Source organism: Leucoraja erinacea, chromosome 12, assembly GCF_028641065.1.
Source record: "Leucoraja erinacea ecotype New England chromosome 12, Leri_hhj_1, whole genome shotgun sequence".
Lineage (NCBI taxonomy): Eukaryota > Metazoa > Chordata > Chondrichthyes > Rajiformes > Rajidae > Leucoraja > Leucoraja erinaceus.
In genome coordinates this window covers 22,361,391-22,381,044 of record NC_073388.1, presented here as the reverse complement: position 1 = coordinate 22,381,044, position 19,654 = coordinate 22,361,391, and the positions used below count along the sequence as shown (strand labels likewise).

At 39.4% G+C, this 19,654-nt stretch overlaps 1 protein-coding gene across 2 annotated transcripts in view; it reads right to left on the bottom strand.

Annotated features, from left to right (window-relative positions):
• The window catches only part of klf5l (Kruppel-like factor 5 like), a 53,313-nt gene extending 35,487 nt beyond the window's left edge, over nt 1–17,826 (bottom strand). Inside the window, exons 1-2 of one of the 2 annotated variants that reach the window (XM_055643778.1) lie at nt 17,805–17,826; nt 3,113–3,208 (exon numbers count right to left, since the gene is read on the bottom strand). Coding sequence is in view for 1 of the 2 variants with exons in the window: in XM_055643777.1 (XP_055499752.1) it covers nt 3,113–3,208; nt 17,444–17,611 (264 nt within the window). In the remaining variant the exon portion in view is untranslated. The other variant, XM_055643777.1, reaches the window with a different exon arrangement.
• Between the last annotated feature and the right edge of the window lie 1,828 nt (nt 17,827–19,654).

Genomic DNA, 19,654 nt, shown 5'->3' with positions numbered 1-19,654 from the left:
AGGCAAAGTCTGCTGCTGTGGTCCTAACTGACTATGTATTGCTTGACTCATTCAGAATTGTGCTTTCTGCAAGGGAAATATTAGATAATCTTCTAATCATATTCTAATTCTATCCTCATATTTCAAAAGTATAGACAGTCTTCGTTTGACTGCTTTATTTTAATAGCTTCTGTGCATTGGGAGTAATTCAAGGATTTCACTATTAAATGTCTTGGATCCCATTCAGTTTTTACCAGGCTTAACTAACAGCTCAATGGAAGGGAGTTTAAGGTCATCTGGTGGTCGTACCAGGAGCCCACAGTTACAGCGCCATACCACAAATACCTCTATAAATAATGAGATTACGCTATTGAATAAAAGCAATTGAGCAAGTTATATGTTTTCCAACAAGCTGTGACAATTTATTTTAATGCTCATTTACAATTGATAGGTTTTTCTTCCTTTAAACCAGGGAACGGAATAGTTACTCCTCAAGTAATATGTTCTCTGTGGTTCATGCTGACAATCCAGTTTTTGCTGCATCATTACATTGCTCAAGAAGTCCAGTACAAATGATCAGTTATTATTATTACCATCATTATTAATATCATATGTTGCATCATTATTCATTTGAGTTCTGTAGTCTAATATTGGGTGGTGGAGGGAGGACAGTTTTAAATTACTTTTCAGCTTTTACATGCGATAATTTATTACTAACCTCGAGTAACAAACTTGATGGCAGTTTTACCCTCCCCTTATAGTCCAACCTGGATGATAGGTGTTGCCTCTGCAAAATATCTATGCTCACAAACAATGTTGTGTGGATAGCCACAATGGCAGAACCAACACAAACTTTAGTTTGCAGGGCGAAAACAGGCCCTTTGGCCCACCGGGTCAGCACCGACCAGCAATCCCCGCACACCAACACTATCCTACACATACTACGGACAATTTACCTTTATGCCAAGCCAATTAGCCTACAAACCTGTACTTCTTGGGAGTGTGTGAGGAAACTGGAGCTTCCCAGAGAAAACCCAATCAGGTCACGGGGAGAACGTACAAATTCTGTACAGACAGCACCCGTAACCAGGATCGACCTCCGGTCTCTTGTGCTATAAGGCAGCAAAACTCCAGCTGCACCACTTTGCCGCCCCATTTTGTTTAGGGATACCATCTTCATCTTATATCATAAGCAACATAATTACTTTAAAAATCAAAGAACGTTTGTATTATAATTTGTTAATACACATTTATATTTTTGGCCGGTGTTTGTAATGTTATTCAGCAGTGAGCACAACTTAAAATATTAAAAGCTCAGTTAAACCTCATTCAGCATGTTAATGCTTTTAAGGGGGTTTGCAATGAGAAAAGAGTAATGCTAATTAATTTCACAAAGAATCACCAATTTTATATTAATCGGGTAGGTGGAGAACACAACATGGAATCCTGCAGAAGAATGTTGTGTCATCCCCAGCAATTTCTGCATTAAATTGTACCATCCCAAGCAGATGGGAGAGGTGATGGCCAGCAAGACAGAACGATTTCTTACAAGATTGAGGAGATTTGGTATGTTGACATATACTCTCTTGAACTTCTACAGGTGTATACTTTTATTTTAATTCACCAGAATGAATCGAAGGAGGGCTTCAATCCTGCACCTTCAGATTCGAGATTTGATATCCATAGGTCTGCTTGATTCATTTAGGATGTGTTATGTTGTCAAGAATGGTCGAAGTCTGCTTTATATCATGTATTATAGGCCAGATTCCAACCCTGTGCATGAGAGACTGGAGCATCACTACTTATCATTGACCAGTTGATCAGATGATACATATCTGATGAATTTATTATGAATTCAATTATTTAGCAAAAAATGATATTAATTTTGATCCATTCATTGAACACAGAGATCCTACACACAAAAAAGATAAACTACATAAATATTGTACTGCATTTAACAAAACAGAACTGCCCGGGCATCATTGAATGAGAACTTATTCACTGTTGTAGCAATGCCACAAAATGAATTTCATATTTATTGAACTCAATAGTTCCCACAAGATTCAAACTGTTAGATCTGATCCTTGGAAAAGTTCATTTGATACTGGTGGTTTTTCTGAGAAACTGAAGACAGGGAGAATATTTAAATCAACTTTAATCCACTCACTACGAAAAGAATAACTAAGGGTTCATAAACAGTCTGATGCTGCCCTCCAGTTGAAGAACAATCAACAGGCAGTTGTGTTTTCCACAGTCAACAATCAATGACTATACTTAACACAAAACAAAAACCATCAAGTACATAGTGACACAGCAAAACGTCTGTTCATGGCTCTCGTTGGCACGTGATAGAAAATAACACAAGAGTTGCAGAGATATACACACAGTCAACAAATTCTTATTACAATTGACAAATACATTTATCATTGCAAATTATTTTAAAGGCTTTTTTCCTTTTCTCCTACTGTAAGTAAACTGCAATGATCCAATGATTCAAATTATTCAATTCCGAAGTTGACATTCGTTCAATTACAAATTTTAGTTTGGTTTAGAGATACAGTGCGGAAACAGGCCCTTCAGCCCACCGAGTCTGTGCCTACCAGTAATTCCTGTACACTAGCACTATCTTACACACGGGACAATTTACATTTTTGCCAAGCCAATTAGCTTAAGTCTTTGGATTGTGGGAGGAAATTGGACTCCCGGAGAAACCCACGCAGCCACAGGAAGAACGTACAAATTCCGTACACACAGCACAGCACCAGAGATCAGGATCGAACACGGGTCTTTGGCATTGTAAGGCAGCAACTATTGCTGCACCACTGCGCTGCCCCCTTTGAAAGGATATTTTTATTAAATTATTCCAAAAGCTCAATTGGTGATTGCTGGAAGAATTATAATGGCACAAATTAAGTGTCTTTGGTTTTATCTTATCATTTGTAATCACTTCTGATTCATTTCCTTTTTCTCATATTATGTTGTCTTTGAGCTGAACACTGAATAAATTAATGCAAGACCATTAGGTCAAAGTGGGTGGAACTCTGTCTTATCAATTTCATAAACTGTCAGATATTTGCAATGTGAGCGTTTTCTATGTGTATCTAATAACATAAAACAAAAGGCTTAAACTTACTTGACTTGGAGATGTAGTTGTTTGCAGCAGTTGCAATAACTGTGATTTCAGGAAGCCTGTTGGCTTAATGGCATCTTCGCTCAGATATATATTGGCCTATAGACAAAAGAAAAGGGATATTTAAATGTTGAGATACCGTGTTTAAAAAAAAAAAAAGACTTTGTTCACCGAGAAAAGACATAAATGCTGAGGATCATTCCTTTGTATCTCTCATTGACCTCTCAGTACCCCACGCTAGATACAAGCCTACAGACAGACCTCTCCAACTAAGAGTCATAGCAGTTGGTCAAGAGAAGACTTTTCATACTTCAATTTAACATTGACTGTCCCCTTCCTTCTTGTTGTACTTTCCTTGTTGTACTTAATGCATCAGACCAGAAGTTGAAGACAAACACCAATGAACTGAGGCACTCATCATGTAGGTCGATGATCTGGCTCATAAAAGGCAATACCATTTTTCCAAATCTTGGTTTGAAACTACAATAGTTCCATGATTTATGGCTTGCATGTAAATCATAACTTACATGATTATAAGCTTACAGCAAAGGGGGAGACATTTCAGCAAATTGTATCATTGTACCATTGATTGCTTTTGATTAAACAATGCAAATGAATCTATCCATTGCCCTACATTTCATCCTACTTTATTTTTTACAAATTTTCTTTAAAAGATTAAATAGTTTGTACACTAGTTATGCACAACCTAATTTAACCTTCTTTTCCTATGCATTCTATCAATCAAAATCCTTCATATTTTTAAATGCTATAATGTCCCCCTATTTTATTTGCTCCAAAACAGTAATCTCTGTTGGATTTCAGCCCTTGATTGTTTTGTAGTGCTGTACATTTATCAATACCTTATCCTTATAGAACTATAAAACTCTGATCTTGGATGTGTGTGTGTATTTATTTGTTTGTGTGCGATCACATCTACTCGAAGAAACGACGTGCTAATGGTAACATTTTTACATATTCCGATAGAGATTTATCCCGTGAAATCAAAAATCGCCTTATCTGAAAAATTCATGCATTATTTCTTGAGTTATTAATCAAAATGTTCACAAATCTGAAGAAACTTGGAAATATGTAACTCCTTATTCCCCTGATGGCGTCACAATGGATCTGCCTGCCTGCGTCTGCTCGCGCTGCGAGTGACGTCAACCCCCCACCCCTCCCTCCTCCCCCCGTTATTCAACAATCGGCTCGTCGACTGGAGACCAATGATCAGAGCTGAAGACTGCGCTGCAAATACAGAATGAGCAAGTCGGGCCCTGTACTAGATCTCTCAGGTCCGTCTCGGGTCGGGTCCCTCTCCTCCCTCCTCCTCCTCTCCCCCCCCTCTCTGCTTGCTGGCACATTACTTGCGCTGCAATTGTCTTCCTTGCGCTGCGAGTGATGTCAGCCCCCACCTCTTCCTCCTCCACCCCCTTAAAAAGACGCTCGGGCATCGCTTTCTCTCGGGGCTTTTTCTCGGCTCCTCGGTCGCATTCTCTCTCTCCCCCAGGATCTCTCTTGCCCCCAGGATCTCTCTTCCCCCCGGGCTTTGAAGAAAGAGCAGGTCGGGTCCCTCTTCCCCCTCCTCTTCCTCTTCCCCCCCCTCCCCCAGCCTCTCCCCTTCTCTCTCTCTCTCTCTCTCCCCCTCCCCTCTCGCCCACCCCTCCCTCTCTGTCCCCACCCCCCCCCTGTGCCTCTGTGCCTCTCCCTGTGCCCCTCTCGCTCTCTCTCTACCCCCCTCCCTTTCTAGCCGCGCCTGCGAGTTGGGGGCCATGCGTGAGTGGATAGGGCGGGCGATGGGGTAAAAGGACTGAATGTATAAAATTAATATAATATCAATGGGGGTGGTTAATCTGTGTGTGTGGGGGTGGTTATTGTGCCTGTGTGGAGGTGGTTATTGTGTGTGAGGGGTTGGTTAGTGTGTGTGTGAGGGGTGGTTAGTGTGTGTGTGTGTGATGCCACAGGCCGCCCCCTTCCCCCCCCCCCCCCCCCAACCGCAACCGCGTGTTGAGGAGACGGGACCCAGCGGTCCTACTTGGTCCAGTATTATATATATTTGCCTTTTAATGTTGTCAAAACACCATTCTCTAATTACTTTGTCTGAATATTTCCAAAGCAAACTTCTCCACTTAGCACAGTACCAGTACAAAAGTTACCACTTAACATCACACACTATTTAAAGGGTAAATTATTCTTTCTTAAACTGGTTGCACCTTTGTCACAGTCGACCAAACCAACCTCCTCCCAAACAATTCCACTGTCATGCAGCCAGTTGGAACCTCACTCACATGGTTTCATTCTCATCTATACATTCAGGTCCACAGAACGACTGTGAATCTCTTCCAGAACTTTTATGCATCACTTACATATTCCAGTCGAAGCACATCAATGACTAGAAATTTTCTCCAATAAATGTTGGAATGACAATACTATTAAATTTGGTCCCTGCCACAAAGTGTGGTCCCTCATTTCCAATTGCTTTGATCTGGGTTAGAAACATAGAAACATAGAAATTAGGTGCAGGAGTAGGCCATTCGGCCCTTCGAGCCTGCACCGCCATTTAATATGATCATGGCTGATCATCCAACTCAGTATCCCGTACCTGCCTTTTCTCCATACCCTCTGATCCCCTTGGCCATAAGGGCCACATCTAACTCCCTCTTAAATATAGCCAATGAACTGGCCTCAACTACCCGCTGTGGCAGAGAGTTCCAGAGATTCACCACTCTCTGTGTGAAAAAAGTTCTCCTCATCTCGGTTTTAAAGGATTTCCCCCTTATCCTTAAGCTGTGACCCCTTGTCCTGGACTTCCCCAACATCGGAAACAATCTTCCTGCATCTAGCCTGTCCAACCCCTTAAGAATTTTGTAAGTTTCTATAAGATCCCCTCTCAATCTCCTAAACTCTAGAGAGTATAAACCAAGTCTATCCAGTCTTTCTTCATAAGACAGTCCTGACATCCCAGGAATCAGTCTGGTGAACCTTCTCTGCACTCCCTCTATGGCAATAATGTCCTTCCTCAGATTTGGAGACCAAAACTGCACGCAATACTCCAGGTGTGGTCTCACCAAGACCCTATACAACTGCAGTAGAACCTCCCTGCTCCTATACTCAAATCCTCTTGCTATGAAAGCCAACATGCCATTCGCTTTCTTTACTGCCTGCTGCACCTGCATGCCTACCTTCAATGACTGGTGTACCATGACACCCAGGTCTCGCTGCATCTCCCCCTTTCCCAATCGGCCACCGTTTAGATAATAATCTGCTTTCCCGTTTTTGCCACCAAAATGGATAACCTCACATTTATCCACATTAAACTGCATCTGCCAAACATTTGCCCACTCACCCAGCCTATCCAAGTCACCTTGCAGTCTCCTAGCATCCTCCTCACACCTAACACTGCCCCCCAGCTTAGTGTCATCCGCAAACTTGGAGATATTGCCTTCAATTCCCTCATCCAGATCATTAATATATATTGTAAATAGCTGGGGTCCCAGTACTGAGCCTTGCGGTACCCCACTAGTCACTGCCTGCCATTGTGAAAAGGACCCGTTTACTCCTACTCTTTGCTTCCTGTTTGCCAGCCAGTTCTCTATCCACATCAATACTGAACCCCCAATGCCATGTGCTTTAAGTTTGTATACTAATCTCTTATGTGGGACCTTGTCGAAAGCCTTCTGGAAGTCCAGATACACCACATCCACTGGTTCTCCCCTATCCACGCTACTAGTTACATCCTCGAAAAATTCTATAAGATTCGTCAGACATGATTTACCTTTCGTAAATCCATGCTGACTTTGTCCAATGATTTCACCACTTTCTAAATGTGCTGCTATCCCATCTTTAATAACTGACTCTAGCAGTTTCCCCACTACCGATGTTAGGCTAACTGGTCTGTAATTCCCCGTTTTCTCTCTCCCTCCCTTCTTAAAAAGTGAGGTTACGTTTGCTACCCGCCAATCCTCTGGAACTACTCCAGAATCTAAGGAGTTTTGAAAGATTATTACTAATGCATCCACTATTTCTGGAGCTACTTCCTTAAGTACTCTGGGATGCAGCCTATCTGGCCCTGGGGATTTATCGGCCTTTAATCCATTCAATTTACCCAACACCACTTCCCGACTAACCTGGATTTCACTCAATTCCTCCACCTCCTTTGACCCGCGGGCCCCTGCTATTTCCGGCAGATCATTTATGTCTTCCTTAGTGAAGACGGAACCAAAGTAGTTATTCAATTGGTCCGCCATATCCTGGTTCCCCATGATCAACTCACCTGTTTCTGACTGCAAGGGACCTACATTTGTTTTAACTAATCTCTTTCTTTTCACATATCTATAAAAACTTTTGCAGTCAGATTTTATGTTCACTGCCAGTTTTCTTTCATAATCCATTTTTCCTTTTCTAATTAAGCCCTTCGTCCTCCTCTGCTGGTCTCTGGTTAATAAAGATCATGCAGTGGTTGATGCTGCTCCCTTCATTTTTGTCTAGATCTGTTGATCAGTGAAGATCATGGTCATGGCAATGACTACAACCTTTGAGATTTCCTGTCATGCCCTCCTTGTCCCACAGAAAGAGCCTATAAACTTTAATTTCAAGTTCTTCTACATGAATGAATTTCCACAGGGATATTGTTTGCACCTGAAGCTAAAGTTTTACTTTTGGACTTCCTGTCAGTCTGGGTTGTAGTAGACAGTTTGATTTGGGACAGTGTCAAGAACACTCCTGAAAAGGAATATTTGGGAAATTTCAGAGTTTGTTGAAATGTTCCTTCCAGAGAATCCTACTCAAATTTTGTTGCCCTCAAAAATCTGTCATCATCCTTTGACTTCATGCGCTACATGATGGCACGCAAGCTATGACCAACGCATCGAGAAAATACCAAAGATAGACATAAAAAGCTGGAGTAACTCAGCGGAACAGGCAGCATCTCTGGAGAGAAAGAATGGTTGACATTTCGGGACGAGACCCTTCTTCAGAAGAAAATACTAAATCTCCATGCAGGCTGGGGTCAAGCAAGACTGCATCACCATGCCAACACTTTTCCTTATTATATTTGCTGTTATACTGCTCCACTCACAATTAAAATCCTGTTGGAGTGATGCTAATCCCTAGGACAAATGGGACTGATCAATCCAAGGTGCCTTCACTCCAAGACTAAGGTCAGTCCAACTTCAAATCACTGCATTGCAGGAGGTACACAAAGCTCACATATTTAGATAGCCCTTGCGTTCTCCCTCCTTCCCCTCCCCCTTCCCAGTTCGCCCACGTCCTACTGTCTCTGTCTACTTCTTTTCTCCCCCCCCCCCCCCCCCCCCCCCCCCCGCGACATCAGTCCGAAACGTTGCCTATTCCTTCTCTCCAAGATGCTGCCTGAGTTTCTCCAGAATTTTATGTCTACCTTCACATATACACAGGTCCAATTCCAACTTGCTACTGATTTGATCACTGACCGCACATTAAGCATCCACATAACAAAGTTCTTCACCCAAACTGCTGCTGAACAACAAGAACAGCAACCTCCTCTGACAAGATTACACCTAGAAAATGTGGACCACTTCCCATATGTGTCCCACCCATCTGTGGGAACAGACAGCTATAGAGAAATCACCATGCCAGGATAGTCTCAGGCTATCTAAGGAAAAACATCTGAAGATCCAGACCTCAAACCCAACACAAAGAACATGGTCTACCAGACAGCAGTTATCTTTGTCTTCGTGCTTGTTTCTGAAACATGTACCATATACAACAAGAATCTCAGTGTTGAAATATATCAGCAACACGTCTCAGCAAAAATGTTCAAATAGACAAGCAAACCTATGTCAGCATCCTCTCCCAGGCTAACAACCACAATATCAAACTGTTACCTACAATAATTCAGTAATTATGGGAAGGCCACGTCATCTGCATGCCTGGCAATACATTCCCAAAAGAGTTATTATATTCCTTATTAGGTCATTGCAAGAGATTGATTGAAGAACAGAAGAAATGATTCAAGGATGTTTTCAAAGTCTGTTAATAAAAAGCTAACATATCCATCAACATGTAGGAAAGTCTGACTTCTCAAAGAAGAGCAATAGCATTCAGGAGGGCACGGAAAACTTCAAGTCCCATTGTCAGGAACACGTGAAGGCCTGGTACAAATGTCAGATGGAGCACACCATCTCCTTAACTAACCACTTTATCACCCTTTAAATTAAATTGCCCCACCAGTGGTAGAGTTCTCTGGTCCCAAATTAATCTCATTGGCTACCTCAGAACACACAGAAATGATGAGGATGCAATTCATCCATGACCCCAAAGTCTTACCTGGGAAGAATACTTGATCCCTGGCTGGCTGCAGCCAAAAACAAATCTCCTCTGCCTGCAAGTGATTCACATCCCTCCATATCCATATGCTTATCCAAAAGTTTCTTAAATGGCCTATTGTATCTGCTTCCCCTACCACTCTTGGCAGCCACCACTCTTTAAATAAAAGCGGCAAGCATTTTTCCTTTATAGTTTCTCTCTCTAATCTTAAGGCTATGCCCTCTAGTCTTAGACATTGGCACCCTGGGGAAAAAAAGTTCCAACCACCTACCCTGTCTATGCTTCTCATAATTATATGCATTTCTGTCAGGTTTCTCCTCAATCTCCGACATTCGAAAGAAAACAGTGCAAGTTTGTCCAACCTCCCTAATTCTGATTCTGGTAAACTTCTTCAGCACCCGTTTGAAAGCCAGCACATCCTTCCTGCAACTGCAAACAATATTTCAAATGCAGTCTAACTAACTGTCTGTCTGTGTGGAGTTTGCACATTTGTCCTGTGATTTTCTGGGGTTCTTCCAGTTGCTCTGCTTTCCACCCACATTCCAAATACATGCAGGTTGTTAGTTTAAATGCCTGCTGTAAATTGCCCCTTAGGTTGTGAGTGCAAGAATCTGGTGGAGTTGAAGAGAATGTGTTAAAAACAAAACTGGGATGAATGTTGGGATTAGAGTTAATGGCTAGTTGGTGTTGGTGCAGACCTGGTCGGCTAAAGGGCCTGGTTCTATGCTGTATGTTTCTATGACAAATATCTCAGTTCATCCCAAACTGTACCTATTTTACATAATAAAATGTGTATCCTGGTTTAGAAGCTAGTGGAAAAAAACTTGGTGCACGTAGAAATGAACTGAAATCTTCAGTGTGCTTCACTCAAAATGTATAGTAATTCCAGAGAACTGCAAATAAGATCTCGTACATGGTATAGTAGCATTCCGAGATACAAATTTAACAGATGGAAAATTAGCTCTACCATGAAAATGTAATCGGCTTGTAACAAATGATTTTAAAAAAAGAGTCTCTCAGCATTCAGATGCCTCGAAGTACTCAAAAACATCTGCCATGTTTGGAGCATTCATGGGGCAGAAGTCTCAACAGTCAGGGGGTTGTTGCATGGAGAACATGGATAGGTGATGTTTTGGGTTGGGACCCATCTTCTTAGTTATATAGGCTTCAACTTCACCTCTATTGTCATCATGTTTAACAGTAATGATGGGATTGTTGCCGAGTGAATGGGTTTTGCATTCAGAGACGATGAGATTGGAGTGACTAAGGGCAGCAGAGAAGTCAAGACGGTTAACTGCACAAGAAGTTGGAAATCAATTAATTCCATGTCTGAAGAAAGGTTAAGACCCAAAATGTCTTCTATCCATGTTATCCACAGATGCTGCCTGACCCACTGAGTTACTCCAGCACTTTGTGCCTTCTCTTCTCTAAAGTATGTATTTCATGTGGGAACGAAATAGCCAGTCCATTGAAGCCAACCGAGTGTAACCAAGGCCGAGTGTAACCAAGGCCATCACCCAAGGGAAGGGAGATGATGATTTACTTATTGCTTCGAGGGAATTTTAAGGATCTTAACAGTGCTGGTGGTGTTTTTCCAAAGAATTTAGTTGCCTTTGTAAGTAGTCACATCTCAAAAGCCTCAAAATTAGTTATGTGTTAAGTGTGATCTTCTGACATCCTTTCCCTAAGATGAACAAAGGCTGTGATGTGTATTGAAGGCTATAGAAGAGGTGTGACAAGTGGAAGAGGATTATATCTTTTGATGGATTTACACTTGGAAGTTGCTTGGGGAAAGAATGACTCCTAGGTCCTGGGCAGGGTATAACTGGACAATTTTGCGCATTGGCAGCAGCACTGTAAATATACTTCAGCAGCTTGGACAGAGGTGCAGCTACTTCTGCAGTTTACAGCATTATATCAGCATGATTCCTTTTCTAGAGCTTCTGCTTTATCCAGTGTTCACCATTTCCTGATATCACATGGAATAAATTGATTTTTAATGAAGATTGTTTGCCGTAATCACAGGGATTAATGGATTAATTTTTAACCATTAGAATTCAAAATTCAAGAAACCACAAATTCAATAATGAAACTATATGTAAATTCAGGTGACCTCACCAGATGGGCAGTGCGTTAGACTAATGTCTAACGTATATTCCAGTTGATCTATTGAAAAATTATTGAGCAAGGATAATTGACCGCAAATGATTAACATAAAATTAATGAAACCCTGGCTGTCATTTCAACCCTTCAAGTAATTCAAACTAATTGTAATTATGATGTAATAATAAAGGCATTGAAGTAAAGTCTCTCTTTGAGCTTGAGAGATGAAGTACCAAGTCATATTCCCCTCTAATCAGTTACCTCTGTGATTATTGGAACACAGATGCTAAATTGACAATACCTTCCTATGACTGGCTACAATAGTGAACTTCAGTTTAAACATTTACTCAAGACTTCATGACTTTTCAATGTCCACGAGAAAATATTTTTGAAGATCTGATGGTGGAGTTTCAAAGGAACACTTCTCCCGTTCTCTTCTCATGTTCAAAGTATACTTACAATGGCTGGAAGACAGGTAGAGGAAGAAAGAGAAGAAATTGCTACAGCCTATCTGGTTCAACCCAAAGCCAAATCAAAATCTATTAACCCAGTAATTCATTCCAGAAACATTTATTTATATTACTGGAAAACCAAGTACTAAACAAAAACAATATAACTGGGCTGTTTCTGAAGTGACAAGTAAAACATAATGCTCCAGAGTTTAGGGCCAAGATAAAGTGACAGCACTTCTGGTTGATCTAGAAAAACATTCCTGTGTGAAAACAAAGTGAGCTCTGGCACAAACTTCTCCTTTCTACTGCCAAGCCTCACTCAGTTCAGGGCTGTCCCTGCCCCCAACAACTCTGATGCCATTAAGGTAATGGAGCAAACCAATTGTTCTAATTGTTGGTTTAATTCCAATAGGAAACCAGAAAATAATTTTAAAGTAATCTTTCACATGTCAACCAGAATGCTAGATAGAACCCGAAATATGTTGGAAGCAGAAAATGAAAAATCTTGAATAATGCAGTTAGTTCCTATTTTAAAGAAATCGTAATATTTTCAAACATTGATGTAAGAAAATGAAAATAAATATGAAATAAAGAGCTAGACAGTTTGCTCAGCAAACAGTGTGCATAAATAGCTTAAAATCATGTTAGTTCATGATTTACGGCTGGATTGTGATTAAAAAGGCTGCAAATAGCACAGCCTGTAAGGACATGTTAGAATTATGACAGCAGCGCTTGATTTCAGCATTAAGCTACATGTGCATTTAAATTCCAACGTTGTTGTCATTTTCACTGAGTAAAGATTGTAACCAGACTTTTTCCTGCAATTGTTTACATTAGGACATTTTTTTCTACCAAATGCATAAACATTCAAAAATGTAATATGTGATAAAACATTAAAATCATTTTGTTATATGTATATTTTAGTATTGATAGAAATACCTAGAAATTATACTTTACAATCAATCAAGAAACATGGTACTAACAGCCACGGTAACTGCACTGTTTGAGCAAAGTATTTGCACTCAGTATGTTGTCTTATTCAAAAAAAGGCGAGCAATGTACGTGAATCATCTGGCACAATCTAGTTACAACAGGAGAGAAAGCAATTTAATGGTAAAAAAATAATCACATTGTAGGGAGGTCTCTCAGTACACTGCGACAGGGAAGCCATTATCAATGAGTCCTATCATATAATCAGTTTGAACATGGACTGCATTCACTGGCATTCAGTGCCTTTCAAAATACTACATTTGGGTAAATTACAGGGGGATTTTGTGACATACAGCAAAAGTTTGGCACATTCAACATGAATTAAATTGCGATTCAGGCCAGCAAATTTATGATCTATTACAAGAATAAGTCCAGATGCAAAGCAGTTATTTGTGAACTCGGGCATCATACGACATCAAACGGTTTATTCAATGTAAATTAGGTTATCTTTTGAATAAAATAACCACTAGTTGCCAGCAAAACCAGTTTATATTTTATGCCGACAATGGTAGTTAAACGAAAACAAAAAATAAATATCACGTGTACCAAACATTTTCCCCCTCAAACCTTGCTAATAAAATATAATTCACTTTGAATGATGTGGCATCACGTCTCTTTCTAGTTGCCGGCATTTTATACAGTTAAGCCATCTGAATGCTCAATATTTTGTCTAAGATTAGATGCAGTAGAAAGAAAATAATTAGCAGCATTAACTGATGGTACAGCGTACAAGAAAAAAAACCCTGGAATTTCACATGGTTACAAAATGGCCTATGATTGCAAATGAATAATTTCTTTTAATACATTATAAATATTTGTTGGATATCAACATGGGCTAAATAAGCCCAAATCTAAACATTTGCATTATCGTCAGCTTATACCCAATTTACCACTTATTAACTAGCATAAAAGATTCATCAAATACTTATCTTTTGAAATTGAAACTATATAAATATTGGTTGGATCTAATTGGAAGGGAATGGAAAAGAATGCCCAATAGAAATCCAACAGAGAACGACTCAATTATTGTCATCTATATCTGGCGGTGGTGGCAGTGGGGAGGGGGAAGTTCAAAAATATTAGCAATTATTTTATTCACAAAATAAAATAACTTTTTTGTTGGCATAAAGTGATGACTATCTATTTATTTCAGGCATTTAGGACATAAAAGCAAACTTATGCACGTGTGGACATTTTTATTATTTGCAGTTGCATAAGGAAATGTAACTTTAATTTAATTTAAGACCTAAAAAGTAAGTGTAAAATAGTAAAAATATTAATACTGCAGAATATTACTGTAAGCATTTACTTTGATGACATTCTATATATTTTTTAATATTTCATGAAACAATAAGATAAAAGGGAATGGAAATAGACCTGTGTTTTGATATCTCAAATCAATTTGGATTTGGCCGCTCATTATTTTTCCTACTACTAGAAATACAGGCATCGGAGGATACCAGTATTTTCTCTTCTGAATCTGGTGTCCACAAACTTATAAACAATCAATCAAAAGGATTAGTGGACGGGGTTTCAAAATGAATATTGCATTTTATATTGAAAGGTTGTGTTTTCATTGATGAAGATATTGCAGGACATAACTTAAAAATATGTCCTATCCTCAATGCCTAAGGGCATTCTAATCAGTCTGCACAAAAGGCAACTGCTCCATCAAGTGTTGATAATACAGAACAACTCAAATCGAAAGTCATCCACATTAACATTGATAAGAACACATTAATGTTATGTTTAATTTTAGAATTAGTTTCGTAGTTCTATTTCCGTTGAATATTCAGTTGAAACATTTATTGCTCAATACTTTTCTGGAGTGCAAAAGATAAAAAGCTCTTCATTTTCAACAATAAATTAAATCGATAACTAAATTGTATTTTTAATAGCACAAACTTTTAATACAAGGTTTGTTGGTGAAACTGTAAATGAAGGATTTTTATTGGAAATTGACAGATTTTGTATTTCAGCAGTTTAAATATTATCCACAAAGAAATATGCTCATTTAAATAAAACTTTAAATTAACTGAAGCATACTCTTAAGCAATTATTCACTGTATTTTTATAATTATGGTCTGATTAACATCAGATGAATATGACACTTGACCAGACAAATACTAAATAACATATCATTAAATGCGCCACTCCCATTTATCTTCCAGCTTTTTACCTTATAATTTGCTTAATTCAAACAAAAAGGTTTGCTATTATGAATATCTTCAAGGTGACTTCTTTATTATCATTAATTGACAGAAGTGTTTATGCACAAGATAAATGTGTATACATGACACATTTAACAGGTGCATGTGCACACAGATATAAACATATAAAATTAAAAGTAGTATATACAAAAAGTGGTAAATACAAAAATACTGTTATTTCGTTAAAAGTTTGACTGTGCTAAAAGAATCTTTTATTTTTCAAAGTATGATTGTGTCCAGGATATTATTTCATATGATCCAGTTATCAGATAAAGATACACAATTAAAAAATGCTACCACTCATGTTCAATAGCTCTCACCTTTAATGAAACATGACAAACCATTCATTCTATACAAATCCTCTTGAATATTATTTTATCCCTTTGATACAATAAAGTAAAACAAATATGTATCCTTATTATTAGTAAATCTGGTACAAGGCAATGCAATTCAAAAAAAAAAAAAATCTCAAAACAATATCTTAAAATACTTTTTTTTTTAAGCCTTCTTGTTTAAATTGATGTTCTTCCATATAATATTTCACAAAAAACACTGGATCAAATGAAAGATTGAAAATTTTGACAGTGGTTTTGTTTATAGATCTGGTCCCTGTCAATGAATGCGTGGTCCTCAAATAATGGACCATAACAATTGGGTCTATGGCTGTGGAGGAATGTAAGTAATGGAGCACTCTGACTTAAAAAAAAATCCCACTTAGATAGACTGTCCATTCCTGAGCAAGGGAAATCTACAATCTTAAAATTTGGAGGAGCAGTTTAACATTGTAGCATGGACGTACTCATCAAAACATGTAAAACACAAGAACACTAATAACTGGATATACAAGGCAGTTGTAAATATTGATTGCTTGCTGTTTTCCCCAATATAATAACATTCATATTACATTCAGCAAATGCAAATTGGACAGCAGGTAGATTGTAGAACAATCCATTGGATTCATTCAATGAATTCTACTACATTCATCAACATCAATTTAGTAGTGTTTTTAAGCAACATTCAGTTCAATATTTGAAACTTCAAAAATGGTCTCAAAACCTGAAATTGTTGCACAACTATCTTTTCAGATTTATTATTATTCTGTGCCATGAGAGTGGAGGATAAGGATCACTTTTTAATTAAAAATAAAATGGCTTTCATAGTCTAAAACCTCCGTAATCGTGCTAATTATATGAAATGCTCAACGGACTTCAAGAGTTGACACAAACTTTTGAAGTCATTAATGCTTCCCACCTGAATGCCTGCAGCAGGGAGATAAGAAGTCTAGACAGCCAGAGACTTAAAATTTCCAAAATCGTATTCTTCAAAACGTATTTCTTTGTTTTCTTTTCTTTTATTGAACAAAGTTCAGTTCATATTCGATCATTTCCTAGTATTCGAGATAAGACTTTATGTGAAGTTTCCAACTGAATCTTATCAGTTTGGAACTGATAGCTTTAAACCATAAAATGTTAATAAAGTACGAAATTACCTATGGTATGGATAATAAATGGCAGAAAAAGCAACCCCCTTCACCAATCTGTTTATAAATATCTGGCTGACCTACTTTCCATTACTTCCTCCCTCTGACAGAACACAATCTAAGTATCAAATCTCATTCCATGCAAATAAAAAGAGGGAGAAAACTCCCAACAGCTCAGATTGAATAAGCTCGAAAATAAATTGCCACGAGGCTTACAACTAAAATACGGAAGAGACAATTGGAGAACTTCATACAGAAACGAAAAATAAAACCCGTGGACGGCGAACCAGTTTGCACAGCCCTTCAGGTGTTTTGTTTTTGCAGTCAACCAGCGTTGCGTTTTACTTGGCAGCACGCATGGAGCCAGGACGCTGTCACTGTCCCCAATGCCCAGGTATCAGCGCTGGGCTGAATGAAAGACCGCCTTCTCCCTTGTCCCGGGTTTAAAGAGCGTATCCCGCAATTTGAAAGCCTTCTTAACCTGGGATGTTTTTCTTGCATTGGGGGGTAAATCAGCCCCCCACCTCTCTCTCGTCTCCCACCCCCTTCCTTCCTTCCTCACCCCGACCCGCCGATACCATGAATGCCAAACACACTGGACCGCATCACTGCCGCCACCGGACGAAAAGTGAACTGACCTTTAACTAAACTTAAACAACACAAACTCGCACAGATCCCCTTTACACTACATACATAATGAGACTGTTTTGAAGCGAGTCTTGGTCAGGTGTGCACAAGTTGGACACACTTTATGCAGGACGAACAACAAGAGATCAGCCGATTGCTCGAGTCTTACCTGGCCCATTTCGTGCTGAGTCTCCATCATCCTGACCGGCGGCTTGATGTCTTCAAACACCGACTGCTCCTCGGAGGCGCCGACGGCCATAGCCACCGGCTTGAGTTGGGCAAAAACAGCGATTTCTTCAGCGTGGGGGACGCTGATGGCTAGCCCGCTGCTCGACATCACTGACTTGAAATGGTGCTCTGCACCTTTACTTACTTTCTATATGTGTGTGTGTGGGTGCGTTTGCAATTCGCGTTAAAAGAATGAATAACAAGGCAAATTAAAAAAATGAACTGAAACCCAAACTTCCCCGCAGCGACGCCACGCGCGCGCTACTCGCCCAGGTTGCGATCTGGGCTCATCTGTCACTCACCTGAACTATACCTGTGCTGCCGGTGGTTGATGGACAGCGCGCTGCTCAATGGTGACCCGCGTTAGGCGGGCTCGGCGCAGGTGGGCGGAGCAAGGACGCTTCGCTCCCATTGCTCCTTGAGCAATTCCGGTCCTTGCGAAACTGGAGCACTTTACTTTTTTTTCGCGACGAAATCCTTTTAAAAAATACTTTTTGGAAGATGTACACAAAACGCTGGAGTCACTCGGCGGGACAGGCAGCATCTCCGGTGAGAAGGGATAAGTGACGTTTCGGGGTCGACACCCTTCTTAAGACTGAGAGTCAGGGGAGAGGGAGACGAGAGATATAGACGGTGATATGGAACAAATGAATGAAAGATATGCAAAACCAGTAAAACAATTTTGCATCGTTATAAGTCTTGCATTGTTTTTCTCTGGAGCTAGCCGAACCACGAAAGCCGATCAGCCTAAACTGAAATCTCACTGGCGCATCATAAATAGTGTGCTTTGAAACCTCAACAACAATCTATTACACTACCCTCAAAAGTTTTGTCTGACTGAAAGAGCTAAAGTATAGAGTTCGACTCTGTAACTGAAAACATAAAAAGGTGATTAAACAGAATTCTCCTGGATATTTACAACTTTACCCACAGTTTTAATTAAAAAAAAAAACAATAAGCACTAACCTATTAGGTGAAGTGGTATTTCAGTTTTTAATTGTACTGAAAATGTCTGAAGATTATATCCCATGCACTTCAAACAATAGCGAAATGATTGATGAGATTTGCTTCATTAGAGGCGGATTCTATTCAATTCTATATAGTATTCTATTAAGTACCCAATAGAAAAAAGTGTGCATGTTTTCCTATTCCACATGGATTTATTCTGAAGGCTCCAGTTTCCTCCTGCATCCCAAAGGTTGATTGGCTATTGCAAATTGCCTCTTGTGTAGGTGAGTTGTGGAATTTAAGATGAAGATAACTGGGATTAATATAGCATTGGTGTGAAATGGTTGTTGATGATTCGAGTTGACTCTATTGGCGAAACAGCCTGTTTCTGCGTTGTCTTAGACATTGGCTCAAAAGAAACATCAGTGGAAAGCAGAGGGTATGGGTAAAAAAAGTGTTTTGAAGAATTGAATAATTGCTCTGATAAGAATTATGTACCTGCATTTTCCCCATAATAATAATAATAATAATAATGTTTATTTATATAGCACTTTTAAACAAAACCAGTATTTGAACCAAAGTGCTTTACAGAGATTGATTAAATTAATTGAACAGATCAAATGTCAATAAATCCATACAAAACAAAAAAGAGAAACAGAGAAAAAAGACACAGAACAGTACACTATAGAAATCAACATGAAACGTCCCCCCACAGCAGAATTCACTGTGAGGGAAGGCACTAAAAATATCCAGTTCTCCCCCTCATAGTCCACCTGAGGTCGGGGCCTATATCTGGCCTCCTCAGCCAACCCGGTGTTTTCAGGCCCTCTTGCCGCGAAGCTGGATCATCGGCGTCTGGTGAACATAATAACATATGTCATAGTCATACAGCATCGAAATGGGCCATTAGCCCACCATGTCCATGCTAACCTTTTCCCCGAGCTACATTAATTTCAATTGACAGCATTAGTTCCATACCCTTTCACCATCTGTCTTCTTTAAATATCTCATAGGTAGTGATTGTTTCACCTTCTCTGGCAGCACATTCCAGATATCACTGTGCAGAAAACCTTTCCCTCAAAATCCTCCTTCCTCTCATCTTAAACCTTTGCATTCTTGTTTCGGATACGATTATCATGGGAAATAGACTTTGACCATCTACCCCATGTACACCAATCATAATTTTATTTACCTCTATCAGGTC